This window comes from Euleptes europaea, chromosome 18, assembly GCF_029931775.1.
Source record: "Euleptes europaea isolate rEulEur1 chromosome 18, rEulEur1.hap1, whole genome shotgun sequence".
Classification (NCBI taxonomy): domain Eukaryota; kingdom Metazoa; phylum Chordata; class Lepidosauria; order Squamata; family Sphaerodactylidae; genus Euleptes; species Euleptes europaea.
In genome coordinates, this window is record NC_079329.1 from 37,618,402 (window position 1) to 37,639,249 (window position 20,848).

Below are 20,848 nucleotides of genomic sequence, written 5' to 3' on the forward strand. Positions count from 1 at the left end.
TCAATTGACCGTATTAATAAAATTTGAATTTGCTGTTAGACACCCCATGATGGAAACTCAAGACTAAGCAACAAGAAAATGTATTTTCTCCTGACTGTGTTAATTTCTCAGGGTTTAGTCTGGCTTCTACAATAATTTATATTTTATGCTGTTTGGGGCTTCACAGTAAAGTGAAGGTGATTGAGCAACACTATCAGGCATTGAAATGCATTAAGTGTGTGTATTTCCCTCTGTTAGCTGTCTGTAGGGAGAGAGCTCTTTCCTTGACTCCAAGGAGTTCTCCACTGAAAAGGGTGTGGGTAATTGTGCTGGTGAGTTCTGTATGCATTTAACTGGGACCAGTGGAAAGGTCGCTCATGCACCCAGTTTGGTGATCCTTGCCCTCCAGAGATCTCGTGAGGGCGGGGCACTTTCCTGGATTTCCACAGGCGCTGTAGGGGTGTGTCTACTGAGGAACCTGCAGGATCCAGGCAAGTCATGTCTTGGCATGTTTATTCTAATCCACAGACCCGTATCATTTTGGATTGTGGAGAGGACAGCATTTGTGTCCCGGACCTCAATTTGTTTGTTTGCACGTAAGCATCTATTCCTTTGTCTCTCCAGTGGCATGCTCTTCTGGTCTCATATGGATGCTCGTCCCAGTGGTCTAAGCTGTGGCCACTGTTCCAACAGAGAGGATCCTGTGTTCAAATCTCCCCAGGATCTCAGGCCACTAATTCCGGGAGTTATCAAGCTGTTGTTTATTAAGAGAGCCAGCGTGGTGTAGTGGTTAAGAGTGGTGGTTTGATGCGGTGGACTCTGATCTGGAGAACCCGGCTTGATTCCCTACTTCTCCACATGAAGCCACCTGGGTGACCTTCGGCTAGTCACAGTTCTCTTAGAGCTCTCTCAGCCCCACCTACCTCACAGGGTGTCTGTTGTGGGGAGGGGAAGGTAAGGGGATTGTAAGCCGCTTTGAGTCTTCCTTAAGTGGTAGAGAAAGACGGCATATAAAAACCAACTCCTCTTCTTCCTTTTTTCCTCCTCTTCCTCCTCTTCTTCCTTTTCTTCTTCTTCCTCCTCCTCCTCTTCCTCCTCCTCCTCCTCCTCTTCTTCTTCTTCTTCTTACCCCACCTTTAAAACGATACCCAGCAGCAACTGATATGAAGACTTAACAATGCAAAACAAGCAAACAAAACAAAAAAGAGAACCCAGTCTAAAGCTACCTTTTGCTAAGCTCCAAAACCATCACCATTTAAAAATAGCCAAAAAATTTAACCCAAATCCAGAAACTAAGAGAGAATTTGGTAGGGGTCTGTCTGGGGTTACTGTGAGGTGGGAGGACAAGGCACACTGGACATGCTCAGATGCACTTTCCTTCACATGCTCCTAGGCTGGGCCCTGAAACTGAAAACCACACCCTGTTGTATGGCATAAGGCAAAAGCGCCTAGATCTTTTCAGCTCATACAAATGCAATTTTGTTGAACGAACGGCAGCTGTATGGGTCCGGCTGGGCAGTTGTTCTGAACCAGGTCCCGGGGTTTTTTGTGCTAGAGTTGATCATAAGGGAGATGGAGTCTTTGGCTCTTTATATTCTATTACTATTATATAGTGATATTTTAAAATGGAATTATGTGGGTAAGAGGAATGCCAATGGACAGATCTGGCTTCTCAATGTCTTGCCAAATGCAAAAAGATGCTGCAGGATTTGGGTGAAGCTTCTTTCGTTGCATCAACACCCACCCACCCCCCAAAACACCCAGAACTATAATGCCTACCAAATGGCTTTGTTTTTAAAGTAACAGATTCAAATTGGAAATTTTAAATTTGATTTTATGCAGTTTAATGTATTTATTTAAATTGTATTTTATTGGCTGTTAGCTGACCTTGATTGGGAAAGGTGGGGTAGAAGTCTAATAAAATAAATAATAAGCTGATCTGGCTGGATCACAGAGTAAGGGTACATCAGAAGTAAATCGAGTCTTCATGCAGTTTTTCATTACACTTTTTATGGACTTGCATAGCTTTTCGGTTGAGGTGGAAAAAAATCTAATTGGAATCTGTAAAGGTGAGCCTGCAGAGTGGCGGAAGGGGTGCCTCTTTCCTCTTTATTCATACAGGTCAAAGGAGGGGCTGTCACTCCCTTGCCTCCTCTCAGTGCCGCTGAGCAGGGGAGAGCGGTCTGGTGGTCCTGTGCCAAATCCTGCAGAGAACCACGGCTCTGGTTATGGTCTGGAGCCATCACTGAGGGTGTCCCGTGACTGCGGGTGTTTCACCTTGCGGACCGCCTGACCAGAGGCATTCTTGGGGACTCAGACTCTGTCCTTGCCCTTAATGGTTGTGTCTTAGGGATGAAGATTACCTCCTTATTGGGGCGGAAAATGTGGTGCTCATCCAGGCAACAGCGGTGAATGCTGGCGAAGGGGCCTACGAGGCCGAACTGGTAGTGGAGCTGCCGAGGGGAGCGTACTTCCAGACGGCTCACAGCAACTCACAGGTACGGTTGCCAACCTCCGGGGGGGGCCTGGAGATCCCCCGCTGTTACAATTGATCTCCAGACGACAGAGATCAGTTCCCCTAGAGAAAATGGCTGCTTTGGAGAATGGACTCTATGGCATTATACCCTGCTGGAGTCCCTCACCTCCCCAAACCCCAGGCTCCACACTTGAAATCTCCAGGTATTTCCCCACCCTAATCTGGCAAACTTTGGTGAGGAGGGCCCTGGCATCCACACAGCAAGCGTGAAGTTGCTGCTGCACAGCAGAACAGAGCCAGGAAAAACTGGGCTGAAAGTTTCAACCATACAATTGTCTGTTTTCTAAAAACATGTTGTGAAGTGTGTGTGTGTGTGTGTGTGTGTGCTTGTGTTGTATTGCTCTCCTTTACGGCAAGTTTGAGTCTTTTCCTTGCAAACACGGAACTCCTGCAGAGTCTGTCTCCTCGTCTAGCAGCTCACCTTTAGCAGCCTTTATCTCATTTAGCAGGCAAAGCAACTCGGCATCAGAGCGGTGCTGTCCTGGGAACAGCTTGGCCTGTGCCGTGTCCACTGAATACCTCCCTGGTTTCAGAACTCAAGACACGGATTGTACAGATGTGGCCAGAAGTGCCTTGTTCTGTAGCTCCGTGATGGGTAGGAACATCTGTTTACGATGCCCAGGAGCAAGCTTGACCTTCGCTACACCAGCAGCCCCTCCCATGCTGTTGATGCCTCATGATGTTCATTCCCCTGTCCAACAGCAGTGATTCCCCCCTCCCCACTGTCTTGCCTATAGAAGCTGATTTGCAATTCCCGCAAGGAAAATGAGACCCGTCTGGTGGCTTGCGAAATGGGCAACCCTATGAAATCCAACACTGAGGTAAGTGGATTTGTGGGCTTACATTGGCCCGGAAGACGCATCCGCTGGCCGGATCTCCTGGGATTACAACTGATCTCTAGGCGAAAGAGATCAGTTTCCCTGGAGATCTCCTGGGATTACAACTGATCTCTAGGCGAAAGAGATCAGTTTCCCTGGAGAAAATGGCCGCTTTGGAAGGTGGACTCTATGGCATTGAAGTCCCTCCCCAAACCCTGCCCTCCTCAGCCTCTGTCTACATTTTCAAGTCAGCCATGACTTTGGGCAACCCCCCCGCCACCCGCCAATCTGTACTGAGTTAACCTAAAGGAAAGGAGGAGGGAATGTGGAAAAGGAGGTGGGGTTGATTAAAAGATTGGAGAGAAACAGTGGGAAAGGAGGTAGGAACAGACAAGAGGAAGGAATCCTGGTTACAAAACCAAGGGCTTTTGCCACTTCCCTGTATGGCGAGAAGTTTATTTTTTTGGGGGGGGGGGGAGAACCTTTTTACAGGTGCTCTGTTTCCCTGTAATGAATGCAGCACTGTTTCAAATCATTTGATTTGAAATAGTATGTAATTACAATCTAATTGATAGTGAACAAAGAAACTATATTTAATTGTATAAAATAATATTAGGATTAGAATTTTTATACAAAAGAGTACATAAAGTTATAATAAGATGGAGGGGGGTGAAGGGGAAGTTTTAATTTTTACTTAAAGATAAAATGTACTTTCAACAATATTATATATTTTTTCTCTTTGTTGATGACTTTTATCAATTGTTGAAATGTTTGATTATAATATTATGGAAAATAATAAAAAACTGTTTAAAAAAAAAGAAAAAGAAAGCACTGAGATTTAGAATTCCTTGGTAACATCCGTTTATTGACAAGTGTGCAAGCAGAGACTACTGGAAACAAGCCAACTTATAAAACAGGCAGCAAGACTGCTGATCCTGTATCAGATTCCCCTAGAATCTGTATTAGGGTTGCCACCCTCCAGGTAGCACCTGGGGATCTCCCAGTATTACCACTGATCTCCAGATGACCAAGATCAGATTTCCTGGAGAAAATGGCTGGTCTGGAGGGTGGACTCTGTGGCATTAGACCCTGCTGAGTATTCATAAAAGAATTCATAAACAAAAATAATGTATACTTTCACCATTTAGACAAATGTTATTAGTAATAACATTACTTAATTAGTAATAACATTACAATAATAGTAAAAAAATTATTAAACAATTACAAATTAGCATAAAACACTATAGCATTAGTAAGACATTGAGCAAACTGTTAATGAGAAAACAAACTTTTAAGATGCCTAAACAATTAGTAACAATGCCTAGAACTATTAGTAACAATGAGAAAACAAACTTTTAAGATGCCTGGAACAATGAGTAACAATGAGAAAACAAACTTTTAACATGCCTAGAACAATTAATAACAATGAGAAAACAAACTTTTAAGATGCCTAGAACAATTAGTAACAATTAGTAATGTACAAAAATAAATATGAGAGAAAAAGGGGGGAGTTGTACTTTCGTATGAGAGTAATTCACATTGAGCCGAAGTCAAACCTCCTCTGTTCCTCTTCCAAGAGTGGAAAAATTTCTCAGCACCATTAACAGGCTTGGAAAGATTAGTAATTAGTTTTTTGGATCTTACCCTATAGATTAATGTGAGTGAAGACAAGATGGCCCAACAATTAATTTGCCGCAAAATTGTGCTGATAATAGTCTTCCTGGCGTCATCAAATTAAACACTAGTTCTTGTAAGACAGATCATACCGCTTCTTCTAAATAAATCCCAACAAGATGACTGTTGTGTTCATGGCAATGCAACACCCTGAAATCTCATTAACTCTGTAAGTGCTGTTGCACCCAAGGGCATGCCCACCACTGGTGAGAGATCTCATTTTTGGTTCCCACATCTCCAACAAGTCACAGAGTTATCTGAGTAAATTCTCTTCAGTTGCTAAGGCGTCAAATGTCAGCAGGGCAGAATTATATAAGAATTTTCCCTGCATGAGATGCAACATGTTACCTTATAATTTTGTTTGAAAATAAACACATTTTGTGGATTGTAGCAAACCATTTCCATGCCTTCCCTGCTAGGTGGGGACTGTGCCATTCTAAAGGCTGATTTCTAGCCATCAACCACCAGGTGTCAAGTAATGTGATGCCATAGTGATAGCCGACCATTAGGTATAATTAGGACAACAATCCCTGTAACGATATGATGCCCGCATCTCAGTCTGGGCAAGGGATGCAACAAATGCCCCACTATCACTCAGTGGAGTACCAAATGTTGGCCCCCAAAGATTGCCCCAAGTTGTTGTCAGGCAAGCTCGTACCCCATCATTCTGAATCAGGAGTATCGGATGGACTCCTGGGCTTCTGTCCTCTGGGCCTGTTCCCACTTCTCTTTCTGTCCTTCCTTCCTTTCCACCCCCACTTACAGATCAAGGTGGACATGGAAATAAGTGTCAGTCAACTGGAAGAGGCTGGTGACTATGTTGTTTTCAGGATGCAGCTAAAGAGGTAGGGGTCAGCTCTGCCTAGGGTTGCCAACCTCCAGGTACTAAGGTAAAACAAACACAACTTTCGTGCTACAAAAGTAGTTACTACAAAAAGTTGCAGCACAGTGGCCACAAAACAACAAGTCACTCAGTACTAGATGCCAACAATTTATAATGCAACAAAATGTCACACTTATAACTATTACTATCAGTCTACCTAACTATGCCTAAAACATACAAAATATATACACAATCAATATACAAAAGACTGGACAGTGTCGAAAGGTGAAAACAAGGCGATGCACAAAAATACGGTGTTGCTGTCAAAGGGGGCTGCAAGACGTAGCTTCCCTCTGCTCCGCCGCTGCTGAGTGAAATTTAAAGGGACAGTGCCCTTCGAAGGAAAGTCTTTATGCGTCTGAAGGCGTCTGAAGGTAGTACATAGTCTGATATCAGCTGGAATGTGGAGCAATGCAAAATAGAGAGGATCCTATTTTGACACCAGATGACACCAAGTTAGGAGGGGTAGTTAATACCCCAGAGGACAGGGTCAGAGTTCAGAATGACCTCAATAGACTGGAGAGCTGGGCCATAAGCAATAAAATGGATTTCAGTAAGGAGAAGTGTAAAGTACTTCACCTAGGCAGAAACAACATCAGGCACAGGTACAGGATGGGAGATAGTTGGCTTGACAACAGTACATGTGAAAGAGATCTGGGAGTCTTAGTAGACCACAAACTGAACATGAGTCAACTGTGTGATATGGCGGCTAAGAAGACCAATGCAATTCTGGGCTGCATCAATAGGAGTATTGTGTCTAGATCAAGGGAAGTAATACTACCACTGTATTCTGCATTGGTCAGACCTCACTTGGAATATTGTGTCCAGTTTTGGGCTCCACAATTTAAGAAGGATGTCGACAAGTTGGAGTGTGTCCAGAGGAGGGCGACCAGAATGGTCAAAGGTCTGGAATCCATGCCCTATGAGGAGAGACTTAGGGAGTTGGGTTTGTTTAGTTTGGAGAAGAGAAGGTTGAGGGGAGACATGATAGCCATGTTTAAATATTTGAAGGAATGTCATGTTGATGAGGGAACTAGCTTGTTCTCTGTTGCTCCAGAGACTAGGACACGGAGTAATGGATTTAAACTAATAGAAAAGCGATTCCACCTAAACATGAGGAAGAACTTTCTGACGGTGAGGGCTGTTCGATGGTGGAATGTGCTGCCTCGGAGGGTGGTGGAGTCCCCGTCTTTGGAGGTCTTTAAGCAGAGGCTGGATGGCCATCTATCGGGAGTGCTTTGATTGTGGGATCCTGCATGGTGGAGGGAGGGTTGGGGTCACTGGGCATGTGGGGGGAGGTAGTTGTTAATTTCCTGCATTGTGCAGGGGGTTGGACTAGATGACCCTGGTGATCCCTTCCAACTCTGTGATTCTATGATCCGATAGACCCATTTCGATTATTACTTCTTCAGTTGCATTTTTAACATCAAAACGGACCTTTATATCATTACATACACCAAATATTTATAGGGAATTCATTTCCAGTCATATTTTTACTTCCACGACTTGTGTTATCTTATGTTGAGCTGAGGAATACTTTGATCTCCTTCTGACTAGGCTAGATAGCTCTCGAGAGTCTTTTGTATATTGATTGTGTATGTATTTTGTATGTTTTAGGCATAGTTAGGTAGACTGATAGTAATAGTTATAACTGTGACTTTTTTTGCATTATAAATTGTTGGCATCCAGTACTGAGTGACCTGTTGTTTTGTGGCCACTGTGCTGCAACTTTTTGTAGTAACCTCCAGGTACTAGCTGGAGATCTCCTGCCATTACAACTGATCTCCAGCAGATAGAGATCAGCTTCCCTGGAGAAAATGGCTTCTTTGGCAATTGGACTTTATGGCATTGAAGTCCCTCCCCTCCCCAAACCCCGCCCTCCTCAGGCTCCGCTCCCAAAACCTCCCACCAGTGGCAAAGAGGGACCTGGCAACCCTAGCTCCGCCCCACTGCAACCCCCCCCCCCAGATCTAATTCATGAGATTGGATTTCAATCAAAGTATTGCTGCGGCTTTGGTGGAGGGGATCTTTACTAATCCCGAGGAGAGGCTGTCCCAGGTATGCCAGCCCTTTTCTCCCACGTGAGGCTTACCAGCATTTTTACCTGGGGGGATTCCTGTGTATGATGGCACAGGCAGCACAGACTCCTCCACTGCACCTCTGCACTGCTCCTCTGACAAAATTCCCAAGCTCTAGGGTTGCCAACCTCCAGGTGGTACCTGGAGATCTCCCATTATTACAACTGATCTCCAGGTGACCAAGATCAGTTTCCTTGGAGAAAATGACTACTTTAGAATGTGGACTCTATGGCATTATACCCCACTGAAGTCCCTCCCCTCCCCAAACCCCGCCCTCCCCAGCCTTTACCCCCAAAATCTCCAGGTATTTCCCAACCCAGAGCTGGTAACCCTACCGAGCTCCAGAGCCGGGACCCTGATGCTGAAAGAGTGGCTGGCAAAGGAGCCCTATCCCGCCCCCCGGTTTAATTTCCCCCTTTTCCTGCAGCAAGAACAGAGACAACCCAAACAGCAACATGTCACTGCTTCAAGTGCTGGTCAAGGCTGCCTCAAGGATGGAGCTTCGGGGGTGAGTGAGGGCGGCAGGTGGTGGAACGAGGAGGCCACAAGGACGGTTCAGCTGGAGCCTCCTTTCTGGACCTGCTTTCCTGTGTGCACAGCTGGTGTTTTCTTGGGGAAAACATACAGGCATGCAGCCCATTGGTCTATGAGAAGCTCTTCCTTGTGGTTCTGTCAACGAATAAGACATGGCATCCCTTGTGGGCAGTGGGGAGAGCATCTGCTGGAGAGAAGGGGGGGCAGGGTGTTTCCTCCAGAGAAAGCTGTTGCCAAGGCAAGAGGGAGAGGGGAACCATGAATGCCCGCTTTAGCTTTGCTCTCCCCTAGGAATTCTGCCCCAGCCAGCATTCTGCTCCCACTGGTCACCGGCGACGCCAAGAACGAGAGCAAGGGAGTGGATGACTACGGGCCCCGAGTGGAGCACATTTATCAGGTATGGAGAAGCTCTGGCTGGGATTGGGTGGAACAGGTGGGGCCAAGTCCCCAAATCATCGCTGATTATTCCCCCACTTGCTGACCCCTTTTTCTCTTCCATTACCCACCCCAGTTGCAGAATGAAGGTCCAAGTTCTGTTTCTGGGGCTGAGCTTCATGTGAACTTTCCCAGTCGTTTTCAGGGAAGCTTCTTACTCTACATCACAAAGGTGACCACAGAAGGCAGCATCAGCTGCTCTCCCTCCAACGAGACTAATCCCCTGGAGGTAAGAGCAATCAGCTGAATCAGGCCAAAACACCATCCAGACCAGCATTAGATTGATTGCTTTTCTTCCAAATGGGAGGCCACAGCAGTTTAAAACTGCATTTCCTCTCCTCCATTTTATCTTCACAAACAACAGCTCTCCCAAGTGAGTGAGGCAGCAAGAGAGAGACTGGGTCAACGTTGTCTAGTAAGCTTCCATGGCAGAATGAAGATTTGCTTTTAAACTCGCTACTTGTGTATTTTAATCTGTAATTTTGGGTTTTTCCACATTAACATTTTCTACACTTGTAAGTTCCTGTTTTTTTCAGGCGGGTTCCTGTTCTGCTTATGTTCTGCTCCTTCTAGTGGTTGATTCAATATCACACAGGTTTATGTCCAGCATAAGCCCTGCACCTTTAAACGGCAGGTTTTTATGCCAGACACAAACTTGTGTGATATTGAATCAACCACTAGAGGGAGCAAAACATATGTGGAAAAGGACCTCCCCCCACCCAAAGAGGTACTTCCAAGCGAGGAAAATGAGAATGCCGAAAAGCCCTTTGTTAATTAGACTATTATTCTTGTCCTTTCAGTGTTGTTTCTGCATTGTTTGCCACCTTGAGTGTAATGAGATAAGGCGGGATAGAAATATTTGAAATAAATTATTCTTGGTTCTCCCAGGTGGACTGCCTTTGTCCACCTTGCAGCAAACTAAAAATTTGTTACGCAACCAATATAAAATGGCCCCCAAACTCTGAAATCCCCCAAAAGATAGGAGCCAGCATTCCAAAACCAGCAAACCTCTAAACCTGAACAACACCCAACTGGCTGATTAATTTAAATTTTTTTATTAGATTTAAATCCTGCCCTTTCCTGACTACAGTCAGGCTCAGGGCAGGCTACCCACAGGAAAAAAAAAACAATTCAGTACAAATACTCATTATAAAATTTAAAACCTTATACATGGTAAAATTCAGAAAGGCGCCCTAACAATAATCAACAGTAAGGAATAATCAAACAGGAAAGGGCGGATAAAAAGATGAGGGAAACAGGCATCAAACCCAGCTAATAATTAAAGGAAAAAATAAATAAACATAAGGGTAAGGGTAGGGAGGCCAGCTGCGATGTGACCGTCGCTGCCTCAACCATAGGCCTGGCGGAACATCTCAGACTTTCGGGCCCTGCAGAATTGAACCAGGTCCCGCGGTCTCACTTGATGTTCCACTAGGCCAGTGGCCAACCTTGTGTATCCAGGATACCTGCAAACAGGCCACTAGGGCAAGAGCGCTCCCTCACCATCGCACTCAGAACTAGAACTCAGTGATGTACTGCCTCTAGACCACTGGTTCCCAACCAGGGGTCCGTGGACCCCCAGGGGTCCGCGAGAACTAAATTAAGGTCCTCGAAACAAAGTTATACACCCATAATAAATTAATATTTTCAATTAAAAGTTCTCTATTATAAAAATATATATTCAAATATTATTCTAAGTTTAATGTTTAACTAACAGTTATGATTAAAGTTGATTTTCAAATTCTCAGAATTTTTATTTTGAACCTTGGGGTCCCTGCACCGAACAAAAAAGTCCTGGTGGTCCCTGGTCAAAAAAAGGTTGGGAACCACTGCTCTAGACCTAGAGGTTCCATATCAGCGACTGATAGATGAATCCTTTGTCATTCATATCGATTTGTTTTTAATCCTATCTAGGCCTGTGGCTGTCAGCACATTTTGTGGAAGTGTCTCCCTTAAACTGATTCTGCATTGTGTGAAGAAAGTTCTCGCTTTAGGCTGCCCTGCTGGTGTTTCTTCCCATGAGTGGAGTTACAGAATTGCAGGAGAGGAAGAAAACATTCTCTCCACTTTCTCCCCCGCATGCAAAAATTAAAAAAAAAAATTCCTGTAGGGAAATCGGTCCAACCCTCTGGAGATGCGGCAAACTGACTCTCACCTGAGCTTTGTCCTTTCGTTGTAGCTGGAGGTGGAGAAGCCCACAGCGGCCCACAGCCACAATGGGACTGTTCAGCCATCACGAGGGCGTGAGAAACGTGATGCGACTGTGGAGGCTGACCCAGCAGTGATACAGGGACCCGTTGTGGTGGTGAGACTTTTGAGGGATTCTGGCAAACTTGAGAGTGTTGTCCATCCAACAGGGACCAGAGTTACAGTTCAGTTCTATGCCGTTTCTCCAGTCTAGGCCCATTGGTTTAACTGGGTTTGGACTAGTGTAATACGGCATAGGATGGCCTTGTTGGTTTCAAATTCCTTGCCCAGTTTGTAAATAAAATGGGTGACACATCTAGGAGAATTGTTCCCAAAAACAATTTTTGAAGAAGAAGAGTTGGTTTTTATATGCCGACTTTTCTCTACCTTTTAAGCAGAATCAAACTGGTTTACAATCTCCTTCCTTTCCTCTCCCCACAACAGGCACCTTGTCAGGTAGCTGGGGCTGAGAGATTTCAGAGAGAACTGTGACTAGCCCAAGGTCACCTAGCTGGCTTCATGTAGAAAAGTGGGGAAACCAACCCAGTTCACCAGATTAGAGTCCACTGCTCATGTGGAGGAGTGAGGAATCAAACCTGGTTCTCTTAACCACTGCACCACACTGATTCTCATTATATGAGCATCTAAATGTTTACCTGTGCCCATGAGATCTAGAAACTTGCTTATTTTAAAATGCTTAAAGACCCAAAATTCCTTAGAGACCGAGCTGGAAGGGGAGAGCCAAACTACGAGCGATGTATACTGATTGTGTACTGAGTGCCATCAAGTCGCTTCCGACTTTTTGGGGCCCTATGAATTAATGTCCTCCAAAATGTCCTATTGTTAATAGCCCTACTCAGATCTTGCAGACTGAGGGCCGTGGCTTCCTATATTGAGTGGATCCATCTCATGTTGGTTCTTCCTGCTGCCTTTAACTCTCCCAATCATTATTGTCTTTTCCAGTGACTCTTGTCTTCTCATAATGTGGCCAAACTACGATAGCCTCCGTTTAGTCATTTTAACTTCTAGAGAGAGTTCAGGCTTGATTTGGTCTAGAATCCTCTGATTTGACATTTTGGCAGTCCACGATATCCGTAAAACTCTGCTTCGACACCACATTTCAAATAAATCAACTTTCTTCCTATCAATTTTCAGCATTGTCCAACTTTCACACCCATACACAGTAATAGGGAATACTATAACATTAATTAACTTGATCTAGCTTGCCAGTGACATGTCCTTACCCTTAGGAATCTTTTCTACCTTCTTCATGGCTGCCCTTCCCAGTCTCAGTCTCCTTCTGATTTCTTGGTTGAGGTCTCCTTTTTGATGATGGAGGCAAGAAACAGAAAATCTTTAACGATTTCAATTTCTTCATCATCAACCTTAAAGTTGGGTAATTCCCCAGTAGTCATTACTTTCGTCTTCTTGACGTTCAACTGTAATCCTGCTTTGGCGATGTATACTACAGACAAAATGTTTATTATTAATTTATGACAATATTTATATCCCATAAGCACCCTCAAGGGGACCAACAAAACAAGAAAGAATAAAATGGAGTGCAGCCCCCCCATAACATGTTTTAAATCCATCAAATGGACTTAAATTGAATTTTAATCGATTGAAATCTGATCTTCCTGCAGAACTGTAGCAGTCAGGCTTGTGCTGCCATCCTCTGCCAGGTGGGGGCGCTGGAGAAGGGGCAGGGGGCTTCTGTCACGATCCATGCAGTGCTGTGGCTGCAGAGTTTCCAGGAGGTAAGGAAGGGGAGACCAGGGATCCATCTGCTTCCCTCCTTTACCAGCCGTCTGCCCTTAGAAGTGCTCTCCTGCAGTGATGCTTTAGCATTCTGGGTCCCTGCATGGTTCTTTGCCACGAGTTTACTAAATGAACCAGCAATAGGGTTGCCAACCTCCAGGTGGCAGCTGGAGATCTCCTGCTACTGCAACTGATCTCCAGGCAACAGAGATCAGTTCCCCTGGAGAAAATGGCTGCTTTGGAAGGTGGACTCTATGGCATTGTACCCTGCTGAAGTCTCTCCCCTCTCCAACCCCGCCCTCCTCAGAGTCCACCCCCAAAATCTCCAGGTATTTCCCAACCAGGAGCTGGCAACCCTACTCAGCAAGCAGCAGTAGTCCAGCAATCCCTCCTGCTAGATGGCCATAGAATCATAGAGTTGGAAGGGGCCATACAGGCCATCTCATCCAACCCCCTGCTCAATGCATGATCAGCCTAATCCCTGACAAATGTTTGTCCAGCCGCTGCTTGAAGACTGCCAGAGAGGGGGAGCTCAACACCTCCCCAGGCAGCCGATTCCACCGCTGAACTATTTTGCACTGTAAAAAGTCCTTCCTAATGTCCAGCTGGTTCCTTTTCGCTTCTAATTTATACCCATTATTGTGAGTCCTATCCTATGATTCTGTGAATTTAGGCAGATTGTGAAAGGGAGGGCAGGAAGGGTTGCATCAGTGCTTGGCTTTCATAGCCCCTTCTTACATGCCCAGGGTAATGCTGATCGCCACATTGGGGTCAGGAAGGAATTTTCCTCCAGGCCAGATTGGCCAGGGATCCTGAAGGTTTTTTTGCCTTCCTCTGGGCATAGAGCAGGGGATCATTGGGGGAGTGCGGGGGGGAGGAGGAGGTAGTTGTGCATTTCCTGCCTTGTGCAGAGGGTTGGAGTAGAGATTCCAGCTCTAGGTTTCTATGTTTCTGTGAGTTGTGGGGCTGAACCAGCATTTTCCTTCCCCGTGGCGCAGAGTGGTAATGCTGCAGTGTGTGTGTGTGTGTGTGTGTGAAGTGCCGTCAAGTCGCAGCCAACTTATGGGGTTTTCAAGGCAAGAGACTAACAGAGGTGGTTTGCCAGTGCCTTCCTCTGTATAGCAACCCTGGACTCCCATCCAAATACTAACCAGGGCTGACCCTGCTTAGCTTCTGAGATCTGACGAGATCAGGCTAGCCTGGGCCATCCAGGTCAGGGCAGTGCTGCAGTACTGCAGTAAAAAGCTCTGCTCATGACCTGAGTTCGATCCCAACGGAAGTTGGTTTCAGGTAGCCGGCTCAAGGTTGACTCAGCCTTCCATCCTTCCAAAGTCGGTAAAATGAGAACCCAGCTTGCTGGGGGTAAAGGGAAGATGACTGGGGAAGGCACTGGCAAACCACCCCATAATCAAAGTCTGCCTAGAAAACGTTGGGATGTGACGTCACCCCATGGGTCAGGAATGACCCGGTGCTTGCACAGGGGACCTTTACCTTTACCTATGTAAAAACCTTAATGAGTCTCATGTATTGTTTGTCCCCCCTTCCTATCACAGCGTCCCCTGGAGCACTTCTTCATCCAATCCCAGGCCTGGTTCCGTGCTTTAGGGATGCCATATCGTATACAGCAGGAAATTCTACCAAATGGGACCTCCCTGGTAAGTCTGGAAATCGGTGTTGCTGCAATTAATTTTTCTACATATTCCCAAAGCGTTAGAATGCTTATGATTTTTAAATATATATTTTTAATTTATTTAAAAGATTTCTGTGCAGCCTTTCCACCCAAATAGGGTCCTCAAGGCGGCAAACATCAAAATATTGAAACATTTCAACATTAAAACAACATTTAAAATAAAGTATATATAAAACAATTCATTAAAAAACATATAAACACACATAACACCACGACCAGGGAGGAGAGCCAATAACAGTCATTGGGGGTTATGCCAAAACAGACAAACAGAAAAGTCTTCACCTGCTGGCGGAAGACACAGCAACAGAGGGGAAGGAATAATCTCCCTTAGGAGGGAGTTACAAAGTTTTGGCACCAAGAAGGCCCTTTCTTAGACTGCTACCTTTTAACCTCAGATAGCCAGGAGGGGGGCACTAAGGTTGCCAGGTCCCAGTCTTCGCCACCTGCGGGGGGGTTTTTGGGCAGAGCCTGAGGAGGGCGGGGTTTGGGGAGGGACTTCAATGCCATAGAGTCCAATTGCCAAAGCAGCCATTTTCTCCTGGGGAACTGATCTCTATTGGCTGGAGATCAGTTGTAATAGCAGGAGATCTCCAACTAGAGGAGAGAGGTTGGCAACCCTAGGGGGCACCCAAAGCACAGTCTCCAAAAATGGCTGAAGTGGATTAGCAGGTTCATATGGGAGAACATGGTCCATAAGGTAAGCTGGGCCCCAGCTGTATAGGGCTTTAAAGGTCAATACCAGCATCTTGAATTGGGCCCAAAAGCAACTGGGGGGGGGGTTATTTTAATTTTGAAATGCAAACTTGAGGGATACCTAAATAGTGGCTCTTTCTGATGGCCTTAAAATAATGTAATCCTTTTTTCAGCATACCTAAATCCACCAGCAGCCATATGTAGGGTAGAAAGAGGAGGGAGAGAGGGGGGTTAATACTTGCACACAGGAGAATTGGTGTGAGAATGCACTTCCCCTGGGTTTCTTCCATTCATTTATGACTGCTAGTATCCTCTTCTTCTTCACCTGTGTGGCAGTGTGAATGCTGAAATAGTGCATGGATTTGAATGCAAATTCCTCCCAACCAAGCTTCATGCTCTAGCCATTACTCCACACTCCTTCAACCCCTGGCCTCCTTAACACTGAGAGACAGAAGCCCTGTAGAAGGGTAGCATCCTAGAATTCCTCGCTGGTGACAAGATGACCTGTTTTTTTGTTATGTAGATAGGGTTGCCATCTCCAGCCTGGGAAATTCCTGGAGAGTTGGGGACATGACCTGGAGAGGGTGGAGTATGAGGAGGGGAGGGAGCTCAGCATGGGTGTGGTGCCATAGTCCACCCTGCAAAGCTATAGGGTTGCCAAAGGTAAAACGGTAACTTGAACTGCGTAAATGGCATGACTTTTCAATGGAGCTGTTTCAAAAGTGCATCTTCTGCCGCTCGGAGCATACCGTGGCAAACGCAATTGGCCTATAAAGGAATCTACAGTGGACACTTTAAATTCTTTATAGGCTGAAGAAGCCTCAGGGTGAAACGTAGATTTAAATACCTGGGATACACGTACCGCTTTATTGTTGTAATATCCCTAAATATAAAGTCAGAGGGATATTAATGAGAACATCTCAAAAAGATCAGCGGATGCGCTACAATCGAGATCCAAGTTACGCCAATTGCGTTTGCCATGCTACGCTCCGAGCGGCAGAGGATGCACTTTTGAAACAGCTCCATTGAAAAGTCACGCCATTTATGCAATTCAAGTTACTTTTTTGCAGTTTGGAGTGATATTACAACCTGACTGCAGAAGCTTTGTCATAGTCAACAGACCGCTCCACAGGAGCACCATTTCTAATATTGGAAGCCAACGGTTGGACTGTTTTTGTATATATTCTCTTTGACAAGTAGTTGTGTGTGTTCTCATAGACTTATTGTTGTACAGCACTGTGTTTGTTTGTTCTTTGTGTTCACCATTAGTTCACCATAAGTAAACATTTATTGCATTGTGGGTTAAGCATTTTGTGAGCCTTGTGCTGTATTTTTTGTATTAAGCCACACTTAATTGCAGCATAGGGGATTACTTTTGTTTGTTTCTAACCTCCAGGTACTAGCTGGAGATTTCCTGCGATTACAACTGCTGACAGAGATCAGTTCCCCTGGAGAAAATGGCTGCTTTGGCCATTGGACTCTATGACATTGAAGTCCCTCCCCTCTCCAAACCCCACCCTCCTCAGGCTCCGCCCCAAAAACTTCCTGCCGGTGGCGAAGAGGGACCTTGCAACCCTACAAAGCTACCATTTCCTCCAGGGGAACTGATCTCTGTACTCTAGAGATCACACTAATTGTCTCTTGCAAGGCCAGGCACCAAAAAGCCTCTTATTCCGCCTTTTCCATATAGAATCATAGAGTTGGAAGGGACCACCAGGGCCATCAAGTCCAACCCCCTGCACAATGCAGGAAATTCACAACTACCTCCTCCCTCCACACCCCTAGTGACCAGAAGATGGCCAAGATGCCCTCCCTCTCATCATCTGCCTAAGGTCACAGAATCAGCATTGCTGACAGATGGCCATCTAACCTCTTCTTAAAAACCTCCAGGGAAGGAGAGCTTACCACCTCCTGAGGAAGCCTGTTCCACTGAGGAACCGCTCAGTTAGAAAATTCTTCCTAATGTCTAGACGGAAACTCTTGATTTAATTTCAACCCGTTGGTTCTGGTCCGACCTTCTGGAGCAACAGAAAACAACTCAGCTGGCACCCTCCTCTATATGACAGCCCTTCAAGTACTTGAACATGGTTATCATATCCCCTCTCAGTCTTCTCCTCTTCAGGCTAAACATACCCAGCTCCTTCAACCTTTCCTCATAGGACTTGGTCTCCCTCACCATCTTTGTTGCCCTTCTCTGGACACATTCCAGCTTGTCTACATCTTTCTTAAATTGTGGTGCCCAAAACTGAACACAGTACTCTAGTTGAGGTCTAACCAGAGCAGAGTAAAGCGATACCATCACTTTGCGTGATCTGGACACTATACTTCTGTTGATGCAGCCCAAGACCGCATTTGCCTTTTTAGTTACAGCATCACACTGCTGACTCATGTTCAGTGTTTGGTCTACTAAGACCCCAAGATCCTTTTCACCTACACTACTGCTCAAACAAGTCCCCCCCCCATCCTATAATTATGAATTTGGTTTTTCCTACCTAAATGCAGAACTTTACATTTGTCTTTATCTGGGCCTCTGCAGCGCAGACAGCTGTCCGGATAGGGTTTCTACCTCTAGGCTGGGAAATTCCTAGAGATTTGGAGGTAGAGATTATTGGGCAGGGTGGAGTTTGGAGTGGGGAGGGAACTTGGCAGTGACATAATGCCATCCAGTCCACCTTCCAAAGCAGCCGTTTTCTTCAGGGGAACTGATTGTTGTAGTCTGGAGATCAGTTGTAATTCCAGATCTCCTGGCCCCACCTGGAGGTTGGCAGCCCTAGCGATCTTAGCCATGTACTAAAGGCAGGAAGCAGCACTCTGACCCCAGCTTCACTGAAAGCTAGGGTTGCCTCCGGGTACTAGCTGGAGATCTCCTGCTATTACAACTGATCTCCAGCCAATAGAGATCAGTTCACCTGGAGAAAAAGGCCATTTTGGCCATTGGACTCTATGGCATTGAAGTCCCTCCCCTCCCTGAACCCCACACTCCTCAGGCTTCATCCCCAACCTCTCCAAGTATTTCTCAACCCCGGAGCTGGCCACCCTAAGCAAAACATATAGAATATGCAGAATAGAATCCTTCCCCGACCCTGAAGAAACAGGAATTTACAAGCAAGGAAAATGAGAATGTGGAAAAGTCCAATGAGAGCCACCTTAATTCAGCATGAACGAATCTAGGGTAACCAGCCCTCTTCCTCTGGCCTGGCTCTATATCTATGCAGTTACTAGCATGGATTAAAAATTCTATTTCACTCATAAATTTGTATTGAAAAGCTGAGGAAAATCTACTCTGATTGGTATTAGGGTGACGGGGCTGAGTGTGGGACTTTGTGGTGGGATGGGAAGAGGGCCTGGCAGGCTTTGCTGTTTTTTATTGGGGGTGGGGGCAAAGGCTGCTGACCATGCTAGTCAACCAAACCAGCTACCAGATCCGACTCTGAAGCAAAATAGACCAACTGGGAAGGTGAAGGGCCTGGCATTCTCAGCAGGGTCAAGTCTGTTGCAGCAACAATAAACCAGGAGTCCAGTGTCTTCTTAAAGCCTGACAATATTAATTCCCACAGAAGCCGAGTCAGAACTCACACCTATCCATCTGCAAAAGTGAGCTTTGACTCACAAACACTTATGCGGGTATAAATTATGTTTGCCTTTAAGGAGCCACTGGACTCCTGGTTTTCTTGGCATTTTGCAACTCTTCTGTTGTTTCCTGGATCAGGTAAAGGAAACCTGAGCAGGATTTGAGTATTCTTCCTTGGACTTAAAACAGTCAGTCATGGACTGTCTTGTAGTCAGGATCGCTTTGAGGGGAGCCCATTCGTGGCCAGTGTCTCAAACTCTCTGCTTCCCCCACCCCCCACCCCCCACCCCCCACTCCCAGGCAGAGACATTGGTAGAGAGGCTGAATCCTGCTGCCGAGAAGAACATCCCTGTCTGGTGGATTGTAGCAGCTGTGTTGACCGGCCTTTTTCTTCTTGCTGCCTTCATTGTCCTGTTTTGGAAGGTGAGTGACCTGGGCTGACCCCATCGCATGGGCAAAGTGGGGTGCCAGAACCCCAAGGGCTGCCTGCCTCAGCTCCGTCAGTGCCAAAGCCACGGAGAGAGACAGATCACCCCTCTGCCTGCCTGGCAAGGGGAAGCCCACACAGAGGCCTCCTGGCAGCTTCCTGGCTGGGAATGCCACCTCCCCCTACTCCCCCCCCCCCCCGCATTCCAGTTAAAAGGCTGGAGCTTTCTGAGCACCATTGGCTACTCGGGAGATCACAATAGTAAAGCAGAGAAAATGTCTGTTATTGCATGTGCTGCTGGCATAGCCCTAGCACAGGTTGGGGAATACCTGCAGAATTTAAAAAACAAAAATCTGGTAAAATCTACAATTTAAAAAAATTCATCCGTTCTTGTAACGGCCTTTGGCCAAATGCAATAAACTTGAACCTGAACCAATTTTTTAAAAACCCAGGAAACTGGAAGTCTGCTTTTTTTTGTATGTGCAAATTCAGATTAGTGTTTTTGGGTTGTTGTTTTTTTGCTGTCAAGTCACAGCTGATTTATGGCGACCGCTGGTGGGGTTTTCAGGGCAAGAAACATTCGGAAGTAGTTTGCCATTGCCTGCCTCCGCAACACACCCCTGGTATTCCTGGGTAGTCTCCCATCCAAATACTTGCCAGGGTCGATGCTGAGAGTGTATGACTGGCCCAAGGTCACCCAGCAAGTTTCCATGGCAGAGTGGGGATTCGAACCTGGGTTTCCCAGATCCTAGTCCAACACCTTAACTACTGGCTCTCTCAACACCATGCTGGCTCTCTCAGATTAGTTATTGTGCCTGAAATCTCTCCCCACCCCATCTATTCCAGCTCTACTTTTGGTAATATATTAATAGCTAGATGTGCTGGGTGCATTTGGATGGATGGCGGTGGAGGGTGTCTTCTGACACATCTGTGCCAGTTTAAATCCATATGCAGCTGCTGCAGAAGTGTGAATTTCCTTTTAGCTGCTTTTTTCTCACACAAGGAATCAGTACGTGGCTTCTGTTGGCTTGGCAGCAGGGCCGGATTAAGACCTTTAGAGGCCCTAAGCACTTTAAAGATTTTGTTGCCCCATGTATATGTTAAAAACAACAATTAATATTAAATTATTTGATAATTTTAAAAAATAATAATATATTGAGCCTCTCAGTTCCCACTTTTTCTTCATCCTTATGTTTTTTAAAGAATAAGAGTAAAAATTGTGATGTTCAGGCTTTGGGGTTTTTTTTGTTGTTTTTTGAGTCACTGTATGTTTGTAATTTTTTCACTTATTGTGGGGGCCCCTTTTTGTGGACCCTGGTTCAGCTGCACCATTTGCAGTTTTGCACCATATGGTCCAAGGTAAATCCGGCAATGGAAAATTTCTGTGTCCCCCCCGCTTCCCTTGATGCCCTGAGAGCCCATGCTTATTTTGCTTAGCAGGTCCTGTTTCTTTTACCACCACAGCTTTTCTTTCTTTTTCTTGTTTGCTTCTTTGCAGACTGGTTTTTTCAAGAGAACACGCCCTCCCACAGAGGATGAGGAGGAACTGGCAAATGACCCCCAAACATAATCTGTGTGGCAGGAG

At 45.7% G+C, this 20,848-nt stretch overlaps 1 protein-coding gene across 1 annotated transcript in view; it reads left to right on the plus strand.

Moving 5' to 3' along the window:
* Window positions 1-20,833, plus strand: part of ITGA2B (integrin subunit alpha 2b) — a 61,721-nt gene extending 40,888 nt beyond the window's left edge. The window contains exons 19-30 of the mRNA XM_056863742.1: window positions 508-575; window positions 2,330-2,477; window positions 3,253-3,336; window positions 5,773-5,852; window positions 8,396-8,476; window positions 8,794-8,899; window positions 9,014-9,166; window positions 11,117-11,242; window positions 12,768-12,881; window positions 14,436-14,537; window positions 19,137-19,259; window positions 20,762-20,833. Of these exons, the coding sequence (XP_056719720.1) occupies window positions 508-575; window positions 2,330-2,477; window positions 3,253-3,336; window positions 5,773-5,852; window positions 8,396-8,476; window positions 8,794-8,899; window positions 9,014-9,166; window positions 11,117-11,242; window positions 12,768-12,881; window positions 14,436-14,537; window positions 19,137-19,259; window positions 20,762-20,833 (1,257 nt within the window). The remainder of the gene's footprint in view (window positions 1-507; window positions 576-2,329; window positions 2,478-3,252; window positions 3,337-5,772; window positions 5,853-8,395; window positions 8,477-8,793; window positions 8,900-9,013; window positions 9,167-11,116; window positions 11,243-12,767; window positions 12,882-14,435; window positions 14,538-19,136; window positions 19,260-20,761) is intronic.
* Window positions 20,834-20,848: the final 15 nt, after the last annotated feature.